Source organism: Cyprinus carpio, chromosome B11, assembly GCF_018340385.1.
Source record: "Cyprinus carpio isolate SPL01 chromosome B11, ASM1834038v1, whole genome shotgun sequence".
In the NCBI taxonomy this organism is placed as follows: Eukaryota; Metazoa; Chordata; class Actinopteri; order Cypriniformes; family Cyprinidae; genus Cyprinus; species Cyprinus carpio.
The window spans coordinates 18,055,390-18,069,452 of NC_056607.1; the positions used below are offsets into that span (position 1 = coordinate 18,055,390).

Sequence of the window (14,063 nt, forward strand, 5' to 3'; positions counted from 1 at the left end):
CCTCAAAGCATTTGAATTGAAGTGCACATCAGACTCTTTCTGCCAGAACATCAGCATTGTAAAACCTCTTTTGAACACTAGACCAATGACACAGATAATGACCAAAATGATTTGAAAACAATGTGAAGAGTAACAACAAAAAAACCAAAGAAAGAGGGGAGAATGAGAATAAAACACCTGTACTCACCAGTTTGGGGCTCTTCTTCGCAGGTGCCACCCCTAGAGAGCAAAAGAGACAGAAATATTAATTGTGTGCACACAAAGATTTCACCTTCCCCACAGGCACAAATCTGAAAGCAATCCAAAGACAGATGGATGACTCCAATCAGGGAGCGTGGTGCGGCGGCAGTCCCCTCTCTCTTTCCGTTTCTTCTCTCGTTCCTTTACTCCGCGGGCAGCGCGGACCATCCGCATCAGAAGACCGACCCCCATTACCCTGATTAATGCTAAGCAGACCCTATAGACTTACAGGGTCTTGCTTACGTAAAACACAAAAGGAGATATTCAACAGAGTGTCCTAGCTGCCCGTTTCCATATAATAAAAATCGGCTGAGCGACAAAGTTGGTCACCATTCGCTTCCACCATAAGGAAAAAAGCAGCTGGGACATTGTACGAAATATTCCCCTTTATATTCTACGCAAGGTTTGCTGAGTACATGAAGCCAGAGATCTAATTTCAGGGAGAACGATCACTTTAAACCTACCAGACACTGCGCGAGAGATGAAGACAGAAAAAGAAGAGAGCGACAGATAGAGAGAACGGACGAACGAGACACAGGAAGAGAAACAGAGAGGAGCTTATGCCCAGACAGGTGCTAAGCTATTACCCATGGAGAAGGAGTCCAAGATACTGAACATTAAATTATAGGCAACGGTCAGTTCTCCTCTTACTGAAACCATCTTCCAGCGTCCCTGCCCCTCGCGATGTTGTTGCTGAAGGATCCTGCATCTAGAGCCAGTCCTTGGTTCTCCTGTCTTTTGAGCTTCTCTTTTTTCTCTCTCTCTTTCCCTCTCTCTCTCCTTCTTCTTTTTTGCCCTCCCCCTACTTGTTTCGATGTGCATCACCCTCGCTCCGTCCTCATGTGTTTGCTCCTTCTCTCTGTTTCTCTCTCCTCGATGCGAGCGTTCTTGCACTCGCTTTACCATCGTACTCCCTCCTCCAAACACAGTTTCCCTCCCACTTCTACATGCACCGATGTGCCATCGCCCCCTCCCACGCCTCCATCAGAAAGGCCATGCATAAATTATGCATTCATGCATAAATAGATGTGCACGTCATTGATAGCAGAGAAAAGCAGGAAATTGATTTAAAAAACCGGATGTCTGGGATCGTTTCCACTACAGCAAGATTCATTAGTGTGATCACGGCAAACACAAGTCTGCTTGTGATTTCGCAGCTGGGTGTGTGTTTCACTGCATGGTGTTGTAAGATCCTAAGCGCGCTCCTCTGATTCCAGTCTGGCCTGGAAAAAAGACTGCTTATTGTGAAGCTTTTCCCTTGAGAGCAAGTCGTCTGCGTGTGAGCACGCCCACAGTAACACACATGCGCACTTGCATCCAGCCTGTCCTGCACACATCACTCTCTCTTGCAAAGTGCTTCTGCTTTTTATTCTGATACATCTCCAGGTATTCAATCTTCCATTGTCCTTTCAGTCGCAAATTGACCTGCCCCATCAAGCCCCGCCTCCAACTTGACTCATTATCCCCAAAACAAACGCGCTCATCCTCTGCAGTCTGCCGCCTCCCTCCTCTCTGACCCTCCCTTTCCTCTCTATGCCGTCTCCACTACAGTCCATTAATTGTTAAAAGTTTTTGCAGCATCTCTACACACCCTTTTTGCAAACACACTCTCTTCATTTTTCTCTTCTTTATGTATTCACTTGAAATCTCGCACCACAACGTTTTGTTTGGCATTTATTTATTTATTTATTTATTTTGTAATTTTAATTGAATACATTTTTACACATTTAAGTTATATCTTATACAACTTATTTAAATAATTTATTTTATAAAATTAAAGTAATAGATGTGGATTACTGTGATGTTTTTATCAGCTGTTTGGACTCTCATTCTGACGGCACCCATTCACTGCAGAGGAACCATTAGTGAGCAAGTGATATAATGACACACTTCTCCAAATCTGTTCTGATGAAGAAACAAACTACTCTATTTCTTGTTCATCTACATCTTGGGTGGATTTTTTATGAGTTTTTTTTTTTTGGATGTTTTATTCCTTTAATTTTCTTTGGGAAATTTATGAAACTGTAATTTGAAAAATAACACAAATTATATGTAGGCCAGGAATAAGTCATACTTTTTTAACTTTCATTAAAGCCTCTCAATTCAGTCGTATTCAATTCGTAATATTGATTCATTCAACTAAACGCTGATGATTCCTATGACCTCAAGTGTAATTTCAGTAATATTTTCCCTGCTCAGAAATACAATTTCACAGTTGCGCAGCAACAAGAAGGCATTAAAAAAAGTCTGCAAGTTTAAGAGTGGATCTGTGTGGGTCTGATTTTATAACCCAGTGAGTGTCTGGAGGTTGTTGCTTATAGAGGAGAGATGCTGCCTAATACCTTGTAATCAATCAATCCATTTCACTTTACTGGGCACATGATGGCTTTATCTGAATCTCATAAAGCAGTGCTGCTTGCTGAATGAAAAGCAAACAAAGTGACCAATGCATTAAAAGTGGATACCTCTTATTGTGATTGCTTCTTAACTCTTGGACCCATTTCAAATTCTATAGTCATGCAATCTGAGGTAGTTTCAAGACCCCTGCCATTTCCGGTACTCTTTCCTAAGTGCAGAACTGATACCATCTGAGCTCAACCAGTTCGTTATTTATTCAGAGGCTTGGGCAGAACAGCCGAGAAATGACGACTGACACTGGTTATATTTCAGTTCTGCACAATTTTCAGATATTTTGAAAATTAAGTAAAATGATTCAGCTCACGCCTTGGTGTGAGAAACCAAGAGCTCCCTCCATAACTGTGCTGAACATGCCATCGGAGGTCAGCAGGAACACTGGTGACAGGTCAGCATGAACCACGTCAGGCACAGAGGAGGCTAATAAGAAGGTTTAGCAGGAGAAGATTATGATGCACTGCATGTGCATAAGGGCATGAAGAGAGTGCAGGGTTTGTACTGGACCCCCTTCCTCGGCCAGGCTGATAGGAACAGATTCTGACGGTCAAGACCATCTGTCAGTGATGCAGTCTGACACGCAGAGGAATGAAAGACGGTCTCCCAGGAGCCGCAACAACAGCATGTGAGCCTCTGGTACAGTAATGTCACCTACTTTAAATTCTCCAGCTTTTAAGCCCCGTTTACACTAGTGCGTTTTTGTTTTAAAATGCATAACTTTTGCTACGGTTACGCCTATCATTTACACTACTCCGGCGTTTCGACCCTCGAAAATGGAGACTTTTGAAAACGCTGCAGACACCGTTTTAGTTTGAAACTCCGGGGTTGCGTTTCAGTGTAAACGGACCAAAACTGAGACTTTTGAAAATGATGGCGTGGCTGCCCAAATTTGCCCTGCGTATCCTTGACGACCGTGTAAACAATAACATCATCCGCATTGTTGTACCCATAGATGTATAGGTAGATTCCCCATTCGATCGCTCCAAGTACATAGACGTGTCCGCGATCTAAATAATAGGGAATCTACCTAGTCATATCTATGGCTGTACCTGCATGAATAATCACGTGACATGCGTTTTAGGTTGTGCAGTGTAAACGGAGATCGTTTCTGAAACGCAGCGGAAACGCCAGTGTAGACGAGGATCGTTTTCCTTTTTAAAATGCTGTTTTAAAACAAAAACGCACTAGTGTAAACGGGGCCTTAGAAGTTGTTTGGATTCTGATTGGCTGTCAATGTTTTTATCATTCATCAGCTGGGATTTTTTTTTTTTCTGAAAGCTATTCCAACTAAACGATTTTCATAGAATTGGAATGATTTAAAAAACTTCATAGGCAGTTATCAAGGCTCACTGTGAATTGCCCTTAATTAAAATGTATTATTTTACCCAATAATGAATGAAGTTTTGTGATAAATCCAAGATGGCATATGAATGAAGCGAAATGTTAATTCTAAATACAATTCATTCATTACTTTAAAGTTTCAGGAAAAAAATATTTTAATGTAAGATGGTGGACAAAGAGAAATTTTGATTATAAATATAATTCACTCAATACTAAACAATAATTTGAATTCAGTTGTCCCCTATGCAAACTGCTATTTGAGTAATTGCTGGCAATGTAGAGCATTTCAAATTGTTTTCCTGACAGTTACAAAATGGCCTTAGAATACAACTCCCTGCACACTAGATATAACACAGCTTATTGTGTGTACATTAGAATAGTCTTAAACTGGCATGGCCTGCAATTGGAGGTGGCAGGGCATGAGGTGATGTTAAAATGGCCCTGTGCATACACACACACACACACACACACACACACACACACAGATTCAGCTCTGATGGCTATTGTACTACTTCCCCTCCATTGCTTGTGTGGATTCAGTAGGTCCACACAAACATGTCAATCAAAATCATTCAAGGGTAACACGTAATGAAAGAATAAGATGCAGAGTGGACTTGAAAACACCTGTCTGTCTCTTTCTGTCCTCACTGCCTGCTGGCATTTGTTCCAGAATGTGATGTGCCTGCATGTTGTGTGAGAGACAGACCCCTCCGCTTTATCATTTTAACAGGAAACCCCACCGCAAAGTGCAGCAGAGCATCGTCATGGAAACAAGGTGTGAAATCATGTGATTGGTGGGTTCTATGCTTCACCCTTCAGCAAACCAAAGGGTGAGCAGTCAGGAAGAAGACGCTTCTCACAACCATTATCTAAAAACAGATTTTTCACCAAAAACCTCTTGATTTAATACAGAGCCAGGCCACCACTTCTTTTGGACCACTGAGTATTTGTCTCAACTCCATTTATTTTTGCTGCTGGACAATTCAGCAAAAATTAATGCAAAAAGTGCAAAAAAAAAAAACCTTGCAGGAATGCTTCCTTCCAAACATTAAATCAAGTTACTTTCATACACATCACTAATCTAACAGTTGTTTATCTTTTCCTAGCTGTATTTGTCCAGCCAGAAATGAAAAACTAGACAGCAATGCTGTTTCATCCTTAAAAGACCAGCTTAGATTAATAAAAAACACTTCGTCCAGTGACACAAACTCAAATTTGCTTCGCCCAGTGACAACTTACAACTAAGGACAAGACAAAAGCTATTTCTCCCAAAAGAGTCTACAATGTCTGCAAAAAAATATTCGTTAGCATTCCCCGTCATCTTAATGACAGTCAGTAAGAACAACAGCCCGACAAATGTGTTTCACTCTTGGAGCGAATAGTTTAACGTTTTACGATTTGTTTCGTGTTTTCATTTCCCTCTTGGTGGGAATAAGCCTTAACACACTTATTTGGATGCTTGGAGTAGCAGCTAATGAGACCAGACTAGCCGATGCCTGAGAAGAAGCCAGTTTCATATTTGCTGGGGAAATCGAGATGTGTGCTGTCATTGCTGATTGATGACTCATAAAGGGAGAGGATCAGATAGTAGTATGCACCTTTTCATTTCATCACACCATCCATAGCCAAAGCATCCCTTACTCTCTTTCTCAAAGCTCCAGCAGCAGAAATGGCCTTCTAACATGTCGCAGCACTAGCGATTCCACCCTGACAAAAATACATAAACATACACACTTCAGGGAGACAGAATGGACCTTTTGCCACTGACTCAAAGCCATGATGCATTCAGCTCGCAAACACACATTGTGTTGAACTGATTACCCCGGGCACAACAGATGCATAAATTTCCTTTATACTGAGCATTTGCAAGCGTGACATTTCGACCTGAGCAGCTGAGAAGTGTCTAGAGGAAAAAACTGACAGCAGTCAAGCCTCATGAGAGAAAAAAAAGTCAACGATGGCAGCCCAATGTTGGAAACCACAGGTTTGGTTTTATGCTCCGTCAAGCATCACATAAAATCATAATTAATGCTTGGTTTTTGAAGGAATATTTTCTGTGTTCAGTTCAGTTTCCTGGGTACTAAATGACTAAAAACTATGATTTAAATAGTTTAGGGTTGAAATAACACAATTTGTAATAGAAAAATTAATGTAAGTGCTTCTATAAAATTACAAGCTTCAAATTTCTGCTTTAACACACTTTAAAAATTAGCCCCATTCACTTTCATTGCAAGAGTCTCAAAATGACCTCAGAATCATCATTTTTTAATATTTATTTATAACTTTATACATATTTTGTGTATTATCAAATTATTTAAAAATGAATAAAGTTCATTAAAGTTATTTAAACATTCACTTACTTTTGTGGTAATCAACATTATGCTGTGAAGGCTGTTGATTGAGTTTAAACTGCATTTAACCCAAAATAGTTCTTTAAGGAAAACCACAGTTTTACAGTGCAACAGCCTGGTTTTAATGTGCAAGTAAACTGTTCAAACAATGATGTACCAGTAATAAAGCTTTAAGACCACCAACCTAACCTGCTGGACAAGAGGCACAAAAACGGACACAAGCTAAAATGAAGATCAAGTAAAGCCAAACCATCTATAGGATCTAGATCTATATATGAGTCAATTATCCAGAGAACCAGCAGAGCCGCAGTGCATTTCCTACAATGAGAAATATGTTGTAATAGGCCAAACATACTGCAGTTTCAACATGTGAGTATTTGTGTGTATGTGTGTGAATATATATGTGTTTAAAGGAATGAAGAGACATAAATCATGTTTCTAGCCATTAGCTTTTTCTTCGGACTCTACTCTAATTGGTAGGCCAGCGATGGGTGACTGTTGATGAAAAGGAATGGTGTGTGTGTGTGTGTGTGTGTGTGTGTGTTTGTGTGTGTGTGTGTGTGTGTCTGCTTATTTATGTGTGGTGGGATTTGCTGCATGACATCAAGGCCAGCAATTAAAGGTAAGATGTGAGCACAGAGAATACTTAAAACATCCCATACACATTTTAGAGAACATCTTTGGTGTGAACTTGGATTACTTCAAGGACAATTAAAGAGGTTTTAACATAAATGTTTTATCTTTTTACCCTAAGGCCCACATATAATGTTAGTAAAGGTATTTTGCACCAAAACAGCCATGGTTTAGTTTTAAATTATCATTATCCACCCTCTCTCTACTTTTTGCAGCTTTAAGATTTATAAATAAAGATTCCGCAAATGTTAGCAAAATATACTATATGATATATATATATATATATATATAAAATTGTAATATATATTATTTGTCTTTATGTTTACATCTGAACTACAGCAGAAAAATATCTCTAGTTATACTTTTAAAAAAAAATGGAATAATGTGAGCCACACAGATATAAAACAGACAATTTCTGTCCTGCTATCTTACTCTGTGTAATTCATAATTTACACAAGTTATGTGACGTCAGTTCAGTAGGCCGTCAAATCCTGGAGGACAATTAGGCTTTACCGAAATAGCAAGGCGGCAGCTCTATTGATGAGCCATAAAAGATATAAGCACTGCACACACTTTTGTTTACATGCTGGTAACTGTCCCAAATGACAAATGGGGATGTTTTAATACAACAGGCTCTGCCCTTGCAATTGGCATGCAGCAATTTCCTGGCCCTGTTAAAAGCACTTACACAAGACAGATAAAAGTGCTTTCAATACATCAAATTAATAATCCGAGTGCCAGGCTCTGACTGAATGCTCTGAGAACAGGGAAAACAGGATTTTAAAGTTCTGAAAGACCTGGGGATTTGTGTGCGCAAAACTCTTGGGGTAATTCTCTCAAACTGCAACTTTCTATGAGAAGTAACATTTCTTTAACAGTCAGATGCTTTTTAAACATTGCAGTTTTCAGTGTTTTCTCTCATTTTACACACACACACACACACAAACGTCTCTTCTTTCTGCTTAGTCTGTCTTTTGGTTTCTTTCACTCTCTTTTGCCATCTGTAAGGCAGAGGATTTCCACCAATCTCAGCTTCATCCCCCAAAATTCAAAACAAAGAGAGAAAGCTGTGTGGAGGTATCAGATGAGGGTTAACAGACAGCTGATTTTGGCAGGCCTCAGGGGAAAAGAAGAAGTCACAGACTTCATATTTATGATCGGCTCAGACCTCTCACCTGAGACTGTCTCTGTCTGGACACTTTCCTGTCATTCTCTCTTCATCTGCAGTGCATGAGCTCTCATTCAGGAACTCATTCTTCCTTTTTTGTGGTTTATTTTATGTATACTTCCTTCTCTACACTTGAGTAGCAAGACTTTCAAAAATCTGCATAAAGTCAGGTCCATATTGCAGGACCCTGTTCACATTCCCATGTACAAGAAAACAACAGCAGAGTCAAAAAAAGCGAGAAAGGAAGCTTACTAGATTTGTAAAATCAGAAGCTCCCATTTAAACAGGAAACAGCAGCCAACCAGAAATTGTTATTTTATGTGATGTTTAGAAGTGAGACAATCTAAAATAAGGAGATTTGAGATTTGTTTGATAGGGATGTATAACATACATTAATGTTCAAAAGTCTGGGATTAGTAAGATTTTTTTTTTAATCAGCAAAGATGCATTACGTTGATCAAACATGAGAGTAAAGACATTTACGATGTTACAAAAGATTTCTTAAAAAAAAATGCTGTTCTTCTGAATCTGTTTGAAACATTGATAATAATGAGAAATGTTTCTTGAGCATCAAATCAGCATATTAGAATGATTTTTGAAGGATCATGTGACACTGAAGACTGAAGTTATGTTTGCTGAAAATTCAGCTTGGCCATCAAAGGAATAAACTTAATGTTATAATTTTTTTAATATATTAAAACAGAACACAGTTATTTTAAACAGTAATATTTTCACAATATTTCTCTTTTTACTGTATTTTTGATCAAATACATGCATCCTTGGCGAACATATGAGAATATTTTTTTAAATCTTCTCAACCCCACAATCTATTTAGACAAAATAGTACCTAATTTTCATATCGACTACTTATCGGGTATCAGCTATAATATAGAAATAATTATTGCTTAATGGCATCTGTCAGAAATTTTATATCTGTGCAGTCTGATGATGTCATAAACCCTGTAAACTTTGACTAATAGAGCTTAGAGAGTCATTCTTTTCTTGCTTTTTTATAACATTTAAAATCATAATTTCTTTGTGAGCTCACCTCTTTGCACCAGCATGGTCACCTCACTGCCTTTGGGGCACTTGCTGAGCAGATCGACCACCTGATTGTGCGTCAGGTTCTGCACGTTCCTCTTGTTAACCTCCATGATGATGTCTCCCTCCCTCAGGCCTCTGCATCGTGGGTAATCCACTATCTGCTTCACTCGCTGGCCTCCCCCAGACGGGCTGTCTGCTATTGTGAAGCCAAATCCTTTGTCACCCTTCTCCATGTGGACAGTAATGAGCTCGGGCTGGGTTGCAATCGAAGACGCCAATGTCACCACATCACTGGGATAACCATGAGAGCCATTGGAAGCCACCTCTGCTGAAGGGCTGTGGGGGCGAGGTGGGTCGCTGGAGCCGTTCAAACTACCGCCGCCACCTGTAGTTTCACTCCCGTGGCTTGATGGCGAGTCGTAGCTTTCTTTTCCATTGACAATGATGGGCTCCTTGTCCAGAATGGCCACAGAAGTCACCAGGCTGGTGTTGGGGTCATCAGGGTCAAAGGGTAAGGGGTAGCCACGGCAAAGTTCAAGGTCGACCATAGAGCCGATAGGGATGGACTGGAATATCTTCACAACCTGGGTATGTGTGTAACCCAACACGCAAGTGTCGTTCACACTCACAATAACGTCACCTGTGGAAACAAAACAAAACAGGTGTTGGCCCAAGAACAATGATTACTCAAAGATGTGTTATGAGACCACAGTTTTCAGTTGTACCTGTTTCCATCTTTCCATCCAGAGCAGCTGGTCCATCAAGCACCAGACTCTTAATCTGCAGGAACTCGTCTGGTTCATCTCCTCCTACCACGGTGAAGCCAAACCCACGCCTACTCTTCTTCAGCTTGGTGTTAATGAATGTCCCCTTCAGTTCTGCAGGGTTCCTTGTGAAAAATGGCTTCCCTCCTGCAGTAAGGAAAGCATTGCACCATTTGTGAGCTATGGGAATATGTGAAAGTAAATCTGTTGGCCCCTCTATATGAGATTGTTATGGATGGATACCTCTGCAAATCTTAAGAACATTTTGAGTTTCAAAAGCTGTAGTTAACTTTACAGACCACACTGTAATTAAATTGCTCTGACAAAAGCAGCATATTTTGTTTATGTCTGCTTGTCTGTCTGTCTGTCTGTCTACCCATATACCAATTGTCTACCTGTCTGTAAATTGTCTAACTACTAACTTATCTATCTATCTATCCATTACATAAATATCAATCTAACTTTAACTTTAATGTCATGTCAACATCCAAACTGAACCTTCCTGAGAATAATTTTGTGAAATAATTGTTTTGCATTATCGTAGTTGTACAGCAAAATGGCAAAATGAATGTTAGTAGATGCACCAGCTGGCTATCAGTCCTAGATCAGAGCAAAATTGCTGTTAGCACAAGATACAAGTTAGAATGGAGGAGCGAACACAGAAGAAGAATGTGATTGGCTAGAAAGATGACGTATGATCTGTTCATCATGGTCTGTTTTGACAGAAGAATCAGAGAAAACTGCAGAGATACCCTAAGGAGAGAGACGCACTGTACATGGAATGCAAATGACTGGACATGATAAAGATATATATGTATACATGAGGCAAAACGTGACCGACAGAGAAACAGAACTGTCAGTAACACAATAAAATCTAAATGCACACATATACACAAAATGAATATACAATGGGGTCCAAAAGTGTAAATGTAAATGTATGTGTATATTTCTGTTGTCTAATTTAATACCAATTTTTCATTACAGATTATATTACAAACATACCAAATTTAAGTGAAATATGTATATATATATATATAAATAAATTTCAGAATGACTCAGAACAGAAATAATGCATCCTATTTTTAAAGATTTAAATTTGATTTTGAATCCCAGACTTTCTATATGGACCTATTATAAGGCCATTGCATAGAACCTTAAAAGTGTGTGTGTGTGTGTGTGTGTGTGTGTGTGTGTGTGTGTGTGTGTGTGTGTGTGTGTGTGTGTGTGTGTGTGTGTGTGTGTGTGTATAAATTTTGGTCCAAGGTCAATTTTTTCTAACATACTCATATTCTTTAGAGCATAAGCATTGGCTGAATTTTAATGCATCAAATCATTACAGATACAATCTTTTGAAATTACAGCATTTCTCTTCACTAATTCAGCACATCCTTGACTTTGACCATAATGCATCTTTCGTATCTAACATTATAGAAAGCAACCACAGAAATTGAACAAGTGCCCACATGAAGACACCAGAGAGAAATGGCACATGGTGTGAGGGAAAATGCATCATCTTCCACTAAAAAAATAAGAGTGTTTGCTAAATCTTTAAATAAGCAGCTTATCATCAAGCATTCAAACAACACACGGACAGAAGAGACAGAGAGCTGAGGGAAGGAAGACTTGGAAAAAGTGAAAAGGAGTGAGTGAATAGTGAATGTCCACAGAGGAATACGCCACGCACGGGTGTGTATGTGTTTGTTACAAACAAAAAAAGGAGGCAGCACATACGTTTAGCCACCAGTTGGGGTGCTAGTGGAGGGGCGGTGCCGGGTTCTCTGTAAGTCTCTTGGTGGTTAGCAGCATAGCTCGCTAGCGGTGCTCCTGTCGAATGCTCCTCTATCCATTCTGAAAAAGTGAAGGGTGCACTTCCTTTTTCGTGTGTCTCTCAAGCCAGTCGCATTTCCTGTCTATTCAAACTAATACTGAGGCTGTGCAGCTGCCAGCTTTACACCTTTAGAGCCCCCATGGTGTCCTAACTTCCTCTAGGTGAAAAACTTGCATATTGTCAGTACTGTATCACAATCAGTGGCAGAATATGAGATACTTCTGAACTTGAGGGAGAAGTTATTAGGTAATCAAGAAAGCAATATTCAGCTGAGTTGGCTGGGAACAAGATCAAGGACATGTCCCAGTGTGGCAACCTGCATTTCAGTAGAACTTTCTAGAACATTTATAGAATGAGTAGCCTTTAACATGAGCTCATAATTCATTTTCTTAAGGGTAAAGTTCCAAACTTTCAGAATCAAAATCAGTTTTCTTTCTCTCTTCTGGAACAACATGAGTGATAATTTTTATTTGGGTGAATTATTCTTTTAAGAAAGTTGATGAGCTAATTTTGACTTTAAAGGCTACTTTTTAAATATTTAATATTAACATTAAGGAAGAAAAATGGATTGCAAATGGCATTTGATGTTGACATTAATAATAGATTCTCCTTGTTATTAACTAGGAATAAAATGAATAAACAGGTTGAACAAAAAAAGACAAACTAGCCTAAAACATTATCATTTATTCATTAAAATGCATCAAGTCTTGTATACTGGAATAAAAAAAAATCACCTGTATCCACTTGATGTTAGACTTCTCTTTTTGTTTTCTTTCAATAATTAAACATTGATGAAAAAACCTGAAGCACTGTTTTCGGCAGTAATGAATCAGTGAAATAACAAAATTAAATGAATTAAAAACTTGAGCCATGAAAAGATTAACTGTAATCCCAAAACCAAAGCTGCAAAAAAACTCTAAATGAAAAACATGGACAATCAGAAACTTTTAAGAAAAGAAAGAAATGGCGGCATGTTGGGCCTGAAACGAACCTTGGATATACCGCTCACCTTCAGCAGGCTGAGACTGCTCCAGTTGCTTCTTCCTTTTAGCCTCCAGAATTGGGTTTTCATACTGTGTCTTCCTGTTAATATGGCTGAGAGGTAGAGAAAAGGGAGAGAGTGAGAAAGAGAGAGAGAGGTGATAAAGATGAGCGAGCAGAGGACACAGTCAATAACAGAACCAGAGGGAGAAACAGGAAATAGAATGAGAGGGCAGGTAAAGGTTGAGCATAAGGAGAGCAGGTAAGCGGACGAGAAATAAAGTGAATTAATTCAGAGAAAAGGCAATAACGGAGGCTTAAACTATGGCTGAAAGCCTCTGCATTCATTTAAAATTCATTTAAAACTGAGGGGGGGAAAAGTGTGCTATTCTCTCTCATCTTCTGCGCTTAAAAGCAAAATCTCTCCACCAGACTAGACAAGCTCAATAAACACAGATCAAAAATAAAACTCCATCACCACATTTACCAAAAAATACAGATCGCACCCAGCTGCGATCCAGGCCACTTGCACAATTTACTAGGCAAATACTGCTCAAAATGTACGTAAACATCTCCAAAGACAAAAACCGGAAGGCTTCCTGCCTCTGAGGTATTGCTTTGAAACAACATCAAAACATATGAATGCATTCATATTTATGCGCTACAAACTCAAGGGTCCCTCTGAAGGGGAGGGAAAGAGATAGAACAAGATTTCAAAATGGTAACAGCAACAAAGGGTGCATACAGCTGAAACAGAACAGACCCAATCAAAAAGATGGCGGTTGCTTCTTTCATGTTTCAGATTGACGTCATATATTAATATAATTATTGATTTAAAGGTAATATTGATGAATCACTTACTCAACATAATACACCCCGTACACTGGATCATCAATTTTCTCCCAGCCTGACGGCAGCTCTGGAAAAGAAGCAAAACAGAAGACATTTTCAGCTCATTAGAACTAATTTAATGAGGCTTTTATCAAGTCCTTTGTAAAAATTATGTCTTGATTTTAACCAATTCAAAATCAAGAGGTTTCAAACTAACAAGCTAGACATTTTAAAACATTACATGACCATTTTGAGCAGATTATATACTTATCATGCAAACTGCATTATCTCTTTTTTTTTTTTTACATCTATACAACTGCCCTGCAGAAAGCCTGATTCTGATTGGTTGCCAGATGTTCTAAGGTGTTGGTTATTGTCATATCAGTTACGTTTTTTAAATCACTGACTTATTTCTATGATGTCAAAGAGATGTATAGTCTACGACAGGAAAAACTAAAAACAGGAAACAC

At 39.0% G+C, this 14,063-nt stretch overlaps 1 protein-coding gene across 12 annotated transcripts in view; it reads right to left on the reverse strand.

Annotated features, from left to right (window-relative positions):
* Positions 1–14,063, reverse strand: part of LOC109108295 (membrane-associated guanylate kinase, WW and PDZ domain-containing protein 1-like) — a 127,405-nt gene that overhangs the window by 21,336 nt on the left and 92,006 nt on the right. For 10 of the 12 annotated variants that reach the window (XM_042734339.1, XM_042734340.1, XM_042734343.1 and 7 more), the window contains 6 exons: positions 13,624–13,681; positions 12,773–12,876; positions 11,685–11,801; positions 9,915–10,100; positions 9,194–9,829; positions 188–219 (listed from right to left, as the gene is read on the reverse strand). In XM_042734339.1, coding sequence (XP_042590273.1) covers positions 188–219; positions 9,194–9,829; positions 9,915–10,100; positions 11,685–11,801; positions 12,773–12,876; positions 13,624–13,681 — 1,133 coding nt within the window. The remainder of the gene's footprint in view (positions 1–187; positions 220–9,193; positions 9,830–9,914; positions 10,101–11,684; positions 11,802–12,772; positions 12,877–13,623; positions 13,682–14,063) is intronic. The other 2 variants (XM_042734342.1, XM_042734344.1) reach the window with 2 other exon arrangements.